The sequence below is a fragment of the Schistocerca americana genome, chromosome 4 (assembly GCF_021461395.2).
Source record: "Schistocerca americana isolate TAMUIC-IGC-003095 chromosome 4, iqSchAmer2.1, whole genome shotgun sequence".
Taxonomy (NCBI): domain Eukaryota; kingdom Metazoa; phylum Arthropoda; class Insecta; order Orthoptera; family Acrididae; genus Schistocerca; species Schistocerca americana.
Genome location: NC_060122.1, coordinates 775,992,743 through 776,006,492, shown reverse-complemented (window position 1 = coordinate 776,006,492; position 13,750 = coordinate 775,992,743). Strand labels below are relative to the sequence as shown.

At 44.1% G+C, this 13,750-nt stretch overlaps 1 protein-coding gene across 1 annotated transcript in view; it reads left to right on the top strand.

Moving 5' to 3' along the window:
- Nucleotides 1-13,750, top strand: part of LOC124613793 (gustatory and odorant receptor 24-like) — a 42,769-nt gene that overhangs the window by 12,357 nt on the left and 16,662 nt on the right. The window contains exon 2 of the mRNA XM_047142515.1: nt 10,534-10,775. Within this exon, the coding sequence (XP_046998471.1) occupies nt 10,534-10,775 (242 nt within the window). The remainder of the gene's footprint in view (nt 1-10,533; nt 10,776-13,750) is intronic.

The window sequence follows — 13,750 nt, the reverse complement described above, 5'->3', positions numbered from 1 at the left end:
ATAGGGCCTGATTTACAATAGACAAGTTAAACAATTGAAATAAATCTAAACCAAACAAGTTCACTGCAGAAGAAGAACGAAGAACGTAAAATGACACAAGTTTTGTTTGTCCCTTATATGTTGCAAGAAGAGTGCACTGTCCTAACACAGGGATATGCTGTCCTGAATAACTATTTAACTGAACATTTGCGGCATGCAACGGAGGTTTGCCCAGTTGTTTGTACGTGTCGTGATTGATCAATGAAACTGCAGCTCCGGTATCGAGCTGGAATGCTATCACGTGGCCATGAATGTCCAAATCTACAACAAGTTTATTGTCCTACCGACGACAAGAGCGACTGTCTCGTGCAATTTGAACTGACACTGGTACAGAAGCACTTGCGACATGACGCGATTTCCGGCGACGTCTACGCACACTTTGAGTGGGACGAACACTGTCACTGTTTGAGAAAATGGCACTGGACGAAGTGGAATTAACTACATGAATGTCCATGGGCGAAGGTGCACGAGCCTGAGTAGTCTTGGTTCGATTCCGGCGCGAAGCAAAAGGCCTGGAATGGTTGTGATTGTCTGATCTGAGCTTTTTCTGGCAAACACTTTGAACATGTCCTTTCTTATTACAGAAAAAGCAAATAGCTTGGTGTGACGGGCAATTGTCACGCGAATGTCTAGTAGCACACCGCGGGCATGATTTCACTGCATTTGTATGCTGGCGCGGCACACCTGGTTTAGAGCGTGGCAGCAGCTGCGTGGACGTGCGGGAGGGCAGTTTATCGGTCCGCGCAGCGCGCCCGGCGGACTGGTTAATGTTACACACGGCTGGCGAAGTTGCAAATGATTCCTGAGCAAAGTCAAGCGTGTCTTGTCTATCCAATATGTCTATCACTTGTTGAAGGGAGGGATTGACGAGTTTCAAAATCTGTTCCCTTATGCGAACATCAGAAACGTTCTGTGCTATTGCATCACGTTCCATTGTATCTGAATAAGGGAGTCCACATTCACACGCAAAAGCACAATCCCTTGTAAGGCCTTGCAATGTTGCATCCTATTCCCTATTAGTTTGACCGGCCGTACGTTTTGTACGAAAGAAAGTATACCTTTTGGCAACTATATTAACTGCTTCCTTGAAATAGGCATCTAAAGCAGACAAAATTTCTTCGTAGGACAGAGTTGCTACGTCGCGTCGGGGAAATAATTTCACTATCACACGGTACGTTTGCACCCCTACACATGACAATAAATGAGGCTGCCGCTTGTTACCTTGAATTCTGTAGGCGGCGAGATGAAATCCAAACTGGCGTGACCACTCCGTCCATGTTTCCTTAGCTGGGTCATAGGGCCTAAAAGGTGGTGCAACTGCGAGTTGTGGCTGCGGTAGCGGTAGAGCAGCGGCTGTCGCATCGTGTTGCAGTGCACGTTGACCCTGGACGAGCTGTCCAAGGGCATCCAATAACGCCTGCGTCTGCTGATTCTGCAAGCGATAAAATTCGGACAGTACATCTGGCAAAGCCATGACACAAGTAAATGTAAGCAATTAGAAAGAACAAGACCCTTTCCGTTGACTCGTCGCCAAAAATTGTTGTGTCTAGACAAGACAGTCTAGACACAATGCGAGGAAGCCGACAGGCACGCGCTAAGCCAAAGAGGGTGCGTGAGGTCTGAAACAGGATACGTAATGATTGCTATAAAGAAAAGTACGTAGCTTCTGTAATACTTAACTTTAATCCATCCTTGTGGTACATCTGGAGATTGTGGCGATACAAGTGAGACTCTTTAGATACATGCAATGTTACTAATGGCGTCTTGCTAGGTCGTAGCCATTGACTTAGCTGAAGGCTATTCTAACTATCTGCTCGGCAAAGGAGCGAGGCTTCGTCAGTGTAGTCGCTAGCAAAGTCGTCCGTACAACTGGGGCGAGTGCTAGTCCGTATCTCGAGACCTGCCTTGTGGTGGCGCTCGGTCTGCGATCACACAGTGGCGACACGCGGGTCCAACATGTACTAATGGACCGCGGCCGATTTAAAGCTACCACCTAGCAAGTGTGGTGTCTGGCGGTGAAACCACAAATACACTGAAAAATATCATTGTGAACTGTTGTTGTAATAAATTAGAAACACATACGAAACACGACGTTATGGAATCATAACCTACGGCAAATATGGTATATCTTGCGATAATCCGACAATTCCACGATGGGCATTCAACCGGTAAGGCAATGTGTATCCGAATGCTAACATAAAATAGGGTTTCTGACGCATTGGAACTCCGTGTAAATTAGTTGTGCATAAGTACAAATGGAACAAAAGTAAAACATAATCAACTAAAGTCGTGAAAAAGAGTCCCCCTATGCATTCACACAGCATTACCAGCGATGTGGAAGCCGTTGAAAGCCATTGGTACTGTCAACAATGTGTGCAGCCTGTCGCCGAAATGCCGATGAGGATGTCTCCCCTGTTTGCAAAGCGCTTCCCACTCAACAGTTTCTTCTGTTGTAGGACGAGGTCGAAGTCGCACGGATTGAGTCCTAATGAGAGGGTTGGGTGGGGAGGATTTCCCACCGGCACCACTGTGCAAAGTTCTTCATGACGTCTGCAGTGTGGGCTGTTGCGTTATCATGAAGTATGACTGCTTTATCCAACAGTGCCGGACGTTTTCACCAAAGTGTACGTCGCAGATGGTGTAATGCCGGAAATGCATATCCTCCTATTTCCATCTATTGTACTATAAATTTTTTCCTTACTTTGTTACCTGAATATATGACATTTCTGTGCCTTTATATATTGTAATTGTTTTACTATTTGTATATATATTTTTGCATCTATGTCAATGTATAATTGGTTTGTTTTGTAAATATTATTTGTATTTTTACGCTGGGTCTTGCCTAGGAAAAACTATGCTGTCGAACGAATACATCGATAGGTCGTGTGGAGAACCAAAGTGTTTAGGATCTTTGGTAGTGTTAACTCCGCCGCGTGGAGTGCGGGCAGAGCAGAGAGAGTCTGGCTGGAGGAGGGCAGTGGAGCAGGTGTGTTGTGTGACGCTCCCGCGAGTTGCCGCGCATTCGGGGTTTAGCAGCATGTAATTACGCTCAACTTGCTATGTTAGTTTCTGACATGGTGTCGCGGACGGGAAGCGTTAGCTGGCACACATCAAGAGCCCGTTTCGGCTGGAGACCGTGTCGAGAAGAAGGCGCGCCAACATCCAGCTTCTGCAACAGCGACGGCCGACAATGAGTGACTGTCGTCACCTACATCTACATCTACATTTATACTCCGCAAGCCACCCAGCGGTGTGTGGCGGAGGGCACTTTACGTGCCACTGTCATTACCTCCCTTTTCTGTTCCAGTCGCGTGTGGTTCGCGGGAAGAACGACTGTCTGAAAGCCTCCGTACGCGCTCGAATCTCTCTAATTTTACATTCGTGATCTCCTCGGGAGGTATAAGTAGGGGGAAGCAATATATTCGATACCTCATCCAGAAACGCAACCTCTCGAAAACTGGCGAGCAAGCTACACCGCAATGCTGAGCGCCTCTCATGCAGAGTCTGCCACTTGAGTTTGCTAAACATCTCTGTAACGCTATCGCGGTTGCCAAATAACCCTGTGACAAAACGCGCCGCTCTTCTTTGGATCTTCTCTATCTCCTCTGTCAACCCGATCTGGTACGGATCCCACACTGATGAGCAATACTCAAGTATAGGTCGAACGAGTGTTTTGTAAGCCACCTCCTTTGTTGATGGACTACATTTTCTAAGGACTCTCCCAATGAATCTCAACCTGGCACCCGCCTTACCAACAATTAATTTTATATGATCATTCCACTTCAAATCGTACCGCACGCATACTCCCAGATATGTTACAGAAGTAACTGCTACCAGTGTTTGTTCTGCTATCGTATAATCATACAATAAAGGATCCTTCTTTCTATGTATTCGCAATACATTACATTTGCCTATGTTAAGGGTCAGTTGCCACTCCCTGCACCAAGTGCCTATCTGCTGCAGATCTTCCTGCATTTCGCTACAATTTTCTAATGCTGCAACTTCTCTGTATACTACAGCATCATCCGCGAAAAGCCGCATGGAACTTCCGACACTATCTACTATGTCATTTATATATATTGTGAAAAGCAATGGTCCCATAACACTCTCCTGTGGTACGCCAGAGGTTACTTTAACGTCTGTAGACGTCTCCTCCTCGATCGACGACTTCAAACCTTCAATCAACCAACAAGGAAGACTGGTAGCACGTAAAGTTTTAGAACTATACGGCAGACCTCAGCTTTTCAAACTGTTCCATTTTCGTAACTATAATTACAGCAACTTAGCATGAACATTTGTTGCTCATTGTCCCAATTGCATTACCAAGCAGGGTCCCTTCCTTTTCCGGAATGAACCCAAGTGTCGTTGAAATTCAAACGCCAGCGTTAAAGTAATATTATTCCATTTCACTGCTTTAATTTCAAAGTTCAATTAAAGTATTCATAGCTGGCTACAATATTTAGATTACACAAGCACAAATTATGAGTGCGAGTTTTGTTACCATATTTTAACCTACCTGTGACTACAGCTCAGCTTGGTACGCACTAAATTTTACTATTGTTAATTGTTCAGAATCATTAAATTCAAGTTCAAAGATAAATCTCTTATTTCTAAATTGCGTAGATTCAAGTAGCTTTTGAAATGATTGTTGAGGTAGCCCAAGACTAACCATATTTTATTGAATTTTGTAGTGCTTCAGAAACAAAGCTCACTATTAATTTCAGTCACTAAATTAACTTTCTTCCGGTTTTATTAATTCTTTTGCTAAATTAAGTCAGAGTGTAGCGAAATTTATTACTTCTGACAAACTTCCAGTTTTCACACTACACGTGTCAACCTTCAGTTGCCACGCTTCTAGTGCTAATTATATGTGCAATAACCTTTCTTTCTCAGTTACTATAATAATTGTCCATAGGACTGGCGGCCGTAATTTTCCCCAAATCTCAAATATCTAATTACCGCTAGTTAATTGTTAACGTAACGGCCGCACATTACTTTCTTTATTAACTTTACCCCTTTTCAAAATTAATTTCCACCAGTTTCATTTGCATTTTTTTTCATTTAGATGTAACCCTTTCCTCCCTCTTTACCGACAGATTAACTTTGGTGACGATTGCTTTCCCAAATTTCCATTGGGTACATGCGGTTTAATTTTTCACTGTCATTAAGGTCGATAAGTGAGGGGGAGGTTACAATGGTACACCAGAAAGTTGTGGTAATACTGGGTATTGACGGCTTGGACGTCGCTAACATGGTAGCACTCCAGCACACCGTGGCTGTCTTACACCAGAAAAGCATGAGCTCGGTGGTTGATGGATTCTGTGGCTCCTAGTGTCTACATCTACATCCATACTCCGCAAGCCACCTGACAGTGTGTGGCGGAGGATACCTTGAGTACCTCTATCAGTTCTCCTTTCTATTCCAGTCTCGTATTGCTCGTGGAAAGAACGATTGTCGATATGCCTCTGTGTGGGCTCTAATCTATCTGATTTTATGCTCATGGTCTCTTCGCGAGGTATACGTAGGAGGGAGCAATATACTGCTTGACTCTTCGGTGAAGGTATGTTCTCGAAACTTTAACAAAAGCCCGTACCGAGCTACTGAGTGTCTCTCCTGCAGAGTCTTCCACTGGAGTTTTATCTATCATCTCCGTAACGCTTTCGCGATTACTAAATGATCCTGTAACGAAGCGCGCTGCTCTCCGTTGGATCATCTCTATCTCTTCTATCATCTGGCACGGATCCCACACTGGTGAGCAGTATTCAAGCAGTGGCCGAAAAAGTGTACTGCAACCCACTTCCTTTGTTTTCGGATTGCATTTCCTTAGGAGTCTTCCAATGAATCTCAGTCTGGCATCTGCTTTACCGACGATCAACTTTATATGATCATTTCGTTTTAAATCACTCCTAATGCGTATTCCCAGATAATTTATGGAATTAACTGCTTCCAGTTGCTGACCTGCTATATTGTAGCTAAATGATAAGGGATCTTTCTTTCTGTGTATTCGCAGCACATTACACTTGTCTACACTGAGATTCAATTCCCATTCCCTGCACCATGCGTCAATTCGTTGCAGCTCCTCCTGCATATCAGTACAATTTTCCATTGTTACAACCTCTCAATACACCACAGCATCATCCGCTAAAAGCCTCAGTGAACTTCCGATGTTATCCACAAGGTTATTTATGTATACTGTGTATAGCAACGGTCCTACGACGCTCCCCTGCGGCACACCTGAAATCACTCTTACTTTCGAAGACTTCTCTCCATTGAGAATGACATGTTGCATTCTGTTATCTAGGAACTCTTCAATAATCCTATCACACAATTGGTCTGATAGTCCACATGCTCTTACTTTGTTCATTAAACGACTGTGGGGAACTGTATCAAACGCCTTGCGGAAGTCAAGAAACATGGCATCTACCTGGGAACCCGTGCCTATGGACCTCTGAGTCTTGTGGACGAACAGTGCGAGCTGGGTTTCACACGATCGTCTTTTCCAAAACCCATGCTGATTCCTACAGAGTAGATTTCTAGTCTTCAGAAAAGTTATTATACTCGAACATAATACGTGTTCCAAAATTCGACAACTGATCGACGTTAGAGATTTAGGTCTATAGTTCTGCATTGTATAGTATTTGAGGGCAGCGTGGAGGGTAAAAATCGTAGAGGGAGACCAAGAGATGAATACACTAAGCAGATTCAGAAGGATGTAGGCTGCAGTAGGTACTGGGCGATGAAGAAGCTTGCACAGGATAGAGTAGCATGGAGAGCTGCATCAAACCAGTCTCAGGACTGAAGACCACAACAACAACAATAACAGTTCTGCACATCTGTTCGACGTCCCTTCTTGGAAACGGAGATGACCTGTGCCCTTTTCCAATCCTTTGGAACGCTACGCTCTTCTAGAGACCTACGGTACACCGCTACAAGAAGGGGGGCACGTTCCGTCGTGTACTCTGCGTAAAATCGAACTGGTATCCCATCAGGTCCAGCGGTCTTTCCTCTTTTGAGCGATTTTAATTGTTTCTATCCCTCTGGCGTATATTTCGATATCTACCATATTGCCATCTGTGCGACAATCTAGAGAAAGAACTATAGTGCAGTATTCCTCTGTGAAACAGCTTTGGAATAAGACATTTTGTATTTCGGCCTTTAGTCTGTCATCCTCTGTTTCAGTACCATTTTGGTCAAGAGTGTCTGGACATATTGTTTTGATCCGCCTACCGCTTTGACATTAGACCAAAATTTCTTAGGATTTTCTGCCAAGTCAGTACATAGAACGCCTGTCGCGTAGCCTCCTCACACTACATTTCGCTTCGTGTAATATTTGTTTGTCTGCAAGGCTTTGGCTATGTTTATGTTCGCTGTGAAGTTCCCTTTGCTTCCGCAGCAGTTTTCTAACTCGGTTGTTGTACCACGGTGGCTCTTTTCCATCTCTTACGATGTTGCTTGACACATACTCATCTAATGCATATTGTACGATGGTTCTGAACTTTGACCACTGATCCTCAACACTATCTGCACTTGAGACAAAACTTTTGTGTTGAGCCGTCAAGTACTCTTAAATCTGCTTTTTGTCACTTTTGCTAAACAGAAAAATCTTCCTATCTTTTTTAATATTTCTATTTACGCCTGAAATCATCGATGCAGTAACCGCTTTATGATCGCTGATTCCCTGTTCTGCGTTAACTGTTTCAAATAGTTCGGGTCTGTTTGTCACCAGAAGGTCTAATATGTTATCGCCACGAGTTGGTTCTCTGTTTAACTGCTCAAGGTAGTTTTCAGATAAAGCACTTAAAAAAACTTCACTGGATTCTTTGTCCCTGCCACCTGTTATAAGCGTTTGAGTCTCCCAGTCTATATCCGGCAAATTAAAATCTCCATCCAGAACTATAACATGGTCGGGAAATCTACTCGAAATATTTGCCAAATTCTCCTTCGGGTGCTCTGCCACAATAGCTGCTGTGCCAGGGGGCCTATAGAGACATCCAATTACCATGTTTGAGCCTGCTTTAACCGTGACCTTCACCCAAATTATTTCACATTTCGGATCTCCGTCAATTTCCTTCGATACTATTGCAGTGTTTATCGCTATAAACACGCCTCCCCCTTCACTGTCCAGCCTGTCTCTGCGGTATACATTCCAACCTGAGTTTAGAATTTCATTACCTTTTACATCTGGTTTCAGCCAACTTTCTGTCCCTGGTACTATGTGGGTATTGTGACCGTTTGTTAATGTCTTCGTCGTGAATCTAGGTAACGCCATTTTGCTGATTGGGTCTTTAATTTTGGCTCATAAGCTCGTGCTTAGGTCATAATAAGTATGAGCAAATCATTCCCCTCCATCTGAAATCGCTCCAAGTTGATACGGTTGGTCTCGCATGACGTCCACTTCTGTACCTCTGTTAATTGGTGTGGCACCCATTTTGAACACCTCTTGGGCATATTCAAGTCCTACCGTAAGATACTGGACAAACCCGTCCGTGTAATTAATTCATGCACAGCCCAACCTCTGTCCTGTGTTAAACACTGTCGCAACAACAGCTACGAACAGGTCAGCACGCACAGACGTCGGTCGCAGCGAGTCTGTCGCTGTTGGGCGCCCACGTTGGAAAGCCTTCACCCAATTTCCAACGCCTTGTCATCCACAGCTGCCCGTAGTTCCGCATGACGACGTGTGGCCTTTCTGCCAGCAAGAAAGGCAATTTTTCGCTTTCACATTTTGCCTACTTCCAACTTGTAGCACGACCAAGCTCACGCTGAATGTTTCAGGCGCTGGTACCGATCCATCCTTGCATGCCGTCGCAATCTGTCTGTTGATTTAGGTATTGTTGACCCAAGGCTTTATAATGTACACTGAAGCGCCAAAAAAACTGGTATAGGCATGCGTATTCAAATACAGAGATATGGAAACATGCAGAGTACGGCGTTGCGACCGGCAACGCCTATATAAGACAACATGTCTCTGGCGCAGTTGTTTATCGGTTACTGCTGCTACAATGGCATGTCATCAAGATTTAAGTGAGTTTGAACGTGGTGTTATAGTCGGCGCACGAGCGATGGGACACAGCATCTACGTAGCAGTGATGAATCGGGGATTTTCCAGTATGACCTTTCACGAGCGCACTGTGAATGTCAGGAATCCGGTAAAGGCCCGCATCTCGTGGTCGTGCGGTAGCGTTCTCGCTTCCCACGCCCGGGTTCCCGGGTTCGATTCCCGGCGGGGTCAGGGATTTTCTCTGCCTCGTGATGGCTGGGTGTTGTGCGATGTCCTTAGGTTAGTTAGGTTTAAGTAGTTCTAAGTTCTAGGGGACTGATGACCATAGATGTTAAGTCCCGTAGTGCTCAGAGCCAGAGCCAATCCGGTAAAGCATCAAATCTCCAACATCACTGCGGACGGAAACAGATCCTGCAAGAACGGGACCAGCGACGACTGAGGAGAAACTTTCAACGTGACAGAAGAGCAACCCTTCCACAAACTGCTGGTGATTTCAATGCTGGGCCATCAACAAGTGTCAGCGTGCGAATCATTCAACGAAACATCATCGTTATGGGCTTTCGGAGCCGAAGGCCCACTTGTGTACCCTTGATGACCGCACGACACAAAGCTTTACGCATCGCCTGGTCCTGTCAACGCCGACATTGGATTGTTGATAACTGGAAAGAAGTTGCGTGGTCGGAGGAGTCTCGTTTGAAACTGCGTGGACGTGTGACAACCTCATGAATCCAAGGACCCTGCATGTCAGCATGGGACTGTTCAAGCCGATGGAGGCTCTGTAATGGTGTGGGCGTGTACAGTTGGAGTGATATAGGACCCCTAATACGTCTAGATAGGACTCTGACAGGTGACACGTACGTATGCATCCTGTCTGATCACCTGCATCCATTCGTGTTCATTGTGCATTCACCCGGACTTGGGCAGTTTCAGCAGGACAGTGCGACACCCCACACATCCAGGGTCACTTTTCTCAGTTTAAACACTTCCACTGGCCCCGAAATTCCCCAGACATGAAAATTATTGACCATGTCAGGGATGCCTTGCAACGTGCTGTTCAGAGGAGATCTCCACCCCCTCGTACTCTTACGGATTTATGGACAGCCCTGCAGGATTCGTGATGTCACTTCCCTCCAGCACTAATTCAGACACTAGTCAAGCACAAGCCACGTCATGTTACGACACTTCTGAGTGCTCGCGGGATCCTACACGATATTGGGCAGGTATACCAGTTTCTTTGGCTCTTCAGCGTATTTACTGCGATTACGGTGATGCCACGTGTTCGTACGATATACCGTAGCTGTCATGACTCACGGAATGACCCTCGTATTTAGCAGATATTTTCTGTCTTACCGTCGTATTCCACGATGACAGTATGCACTTTATGACCATCCCTCATACGCCTCCATTTCAAACATTTTTTAACCGTTGTTGCTGAGAACTGACATGAATGAAACAGCGGAAGGTAATCTCACACACAGTTTCTGTTTTCACAGCGGGTCCTGCGTTCAGGCTAACTTCTGGCGCCTTCCTGTACTCCCTGGCGTGCTACGTGGTGGTGTCTGGCCTGGCGGCATTCGTCGCCTGGTACCTGATGACACACCGAGACTACAATGATGGCAGCGTCTACATGACGGCCGCACTCGTCTCCCTCGTTCCGAGCTTTTTTCTGCACCCTTGCTACTGGTTCGGAGCGAAGAAGGTAGTCGCGCTTCTGAAGAAGTGGGTGGAGTTTCAGGTACTTTTTACTTACTGATGTGCCTCGTACGAGCATATTCACCACATGTTCTGTCTGTCTGCATACTGGTTTGATGCAGCCTGTCGCGAATTACTCTCCTGTGCCAACTTCTTCATCTCAGAGTAGCCCTTGCACCTAACTTCCTCAAAGATTTGATGGCTATATTCCAATACCTCTCCTTTCCTATAGTTTTAACCCTCTGTATTACCGTACCATAGACCTTCTTGTTGTCAATATTTTCCACAAGTTCCTTTGCTCTCCTATTCTGCCGGGGCTCTCTTCGTTTCTTATCTCATCTTTCCACCTAATTTTCAACATTCTTCTATAGCACCGCATCTAAAACACTTTGTTTCTCTTCTTTTGCGAATTTCCCTCAGTTCACAAGTCACTGAAATGAAGCTGAACAAAGGTAGAAGCTCGCTTTGCCTTGCTCCCCCTTACCCTTCTATCTCTCTCACTTGTGTCTTCTTCGCTCCACCAATAACAGGCCAGTATTTCACCGACCGATCATACTATTTTCGACTTCATTCTAAGACATGCCCCTTGGCCAACCAGAAATCTTTTAAGAAAATACATATACCTAGATCTACCAATCACAGCCTAGTATTTTAGCAGCCATTAAAATGAAACAGTGAGTCATTACGTACCTTCCATATTCAAAAGTCTCTGATTAATCTTGGACCATGTTTAGAAATATATGACAATATATTATCTCCATCTCTGTATTTCCTTGCTGTACCTAACATTTCATAGGTGCACACAGCACAAAAAATACGTATTCTTCGTCTGAATTGCGTAAAAATGATGCCATGCTCAAAAAAATTGCAAATACCATACTGTTTTCAAAAAATTACATAACCTTCAATCGCTCTCTCTCTCTCCCTCTCTCTCTCTCTCTGATACACACACTCACACCCCCCCCCCCCCACACCCCCCCCCCCCACACACACACACACTGTTTATGGCGTGAACGTGCAACTTACGCATTATTTGTTGATGTACATAGTTCTAGCTCTGTATCCCAATTTGTGTAAGGCACAACGAACCTTCAGATTAAATATTTAAACAGATTTAATTATTGTGTAAAGTACATGATGCTTGTTAAATGTCACAATGTTATCTTCGCGTTAAAATATCTTGAAAAATACGCCAACAACAGAAAAATGTCAAGTGTCACAATATTATTTTCACACTGACACTTACCTGCCCAAATTGATGTCTAAAACATGACTCTGAGTTCTCAAATTACCGTATTAAAAAAAATGTTTCAAACGGCTCTAAGCACTACGGGATTTAACATCTGAGGTTATCAGTCCCATAGACTTAAAACTAATTAAACCTATCTAACCTAAGGACATCACACACATCCATGCCCGAGGCAGGATTCGAACCTGCGACCGTAGCAGCAGCGCGATTCCTGACTGAAGCGCCTAGAGCCGCTCGGCCACAGCGGCCGGCAATTACAGAATTTTTGGGACTATAAGACACTACACACAATAAGACACACCTTAATTTTTAAACATTTTTAAATAACATTTTTATCATGTTTATTATTAGACTGCAAAGCCGGACTAAAAAAAATGTTTTGTTTATAAAACCGAACTGGCCTTTAAAATCCCTGAAAATCGTCATCTTCTACTTTTGGGAATTTTGCATTCAATCATCTATTTGCACATTCAGTCTTCCTCATTTTTTTCAGCTCTTCTTTACTAACCCGCCAATTGTGAATGGTGTTTTCTGTTGGTGGAGGGACGAAATGCCGATCAGCTTTTTTCTTTCCATGTTCTTCTGTATATGCTGTTACTTTCAATTTGTAGAATGCGTCATATGGATACCTCTTATTTTCTTCCATTACGAAACTAACTACTTAAAAAAGATGTTATACTGTTACCAATAACACAACGCACTTTCAATTCAAGTTTACTGGCGCCACAGACTGCAATGACGTGTCACAGCTAGATAATGTCCTGGATTGTGACGGAGGGGCGGGAGGCAGAGAGTGTTAACAAGCTTGCGAATCCCGGCAACTCATGTTCATCGGATCGGTGCACTGGTGTTGCCAGTTGAATCCCATTGTACGGAAGCAGCCTACTCACGCCGTATAAAATTCACATCAGTCTTTCCATTGTGTGCCAGCCTAGTCCGCTGTAACTAGCTCTGACATCATAAATGTTGCGCAATACTTTAAAAATCAAGTAAATAACCTGAAACGTTTCTAGCATGTCAGGAGTAATACTAAATCAATATATGTTGAATATCAGTTCAATAACTTTAACCATTTTCGAAATTTGGACGGTTTTCTGTAAGAATCATTGGCGGAACAGAAAAGAGCTAGAAACTTAAAAATTTGTGTTTGGATTCCTTTTGCATAATAATTTAGTAGAAACAGTATTCTGGATCTCACAAACTAAAATTTTAGTTGCAATTCATGATTTTCTAGTTTTTGTCTTAAAAATTAAGGAAGCAAGATAGATTAAGTAGGCGAATAAATAAGGCTAGGATGTTTAAATTTAAGTAGAAGGGAGATCCGCTATAATCATAAAGATGTGAGAAGTTTCAACTGAATAACTATAAAACTATAGCGATAGCGTATCTCCAACGGGCAAGTTCAGAGCTCGTCTACTGCGTGTAGTGTAATTAAATTAATTCTCTCGCCCAAAATATTTTACTTAGCCACGTCAGACTTTTATTATGATTACTTACCTGTGTGCTAATTGCACATTTAAATTGAGAGCTTCATCGGCCATCAGCAAAGGAAGCAATGATTTATTCGATAACTTAAAGTGGTGCATTACTAGCCCAGCGGCTAGTTGGAAGAGCGGATTTGATCAGGCTTTCCCTTAGCCGTCCGCACCGCGGCTTTATATATAAGAACGCTGCGCAAGAAAGAAAGGCCCCAGTTCTCTCCAGACGCTGATTAGCGCACCACCTGTGTCAGGAGTAGCGTCGCGTCGGTATCATTGCTATAAACAGCC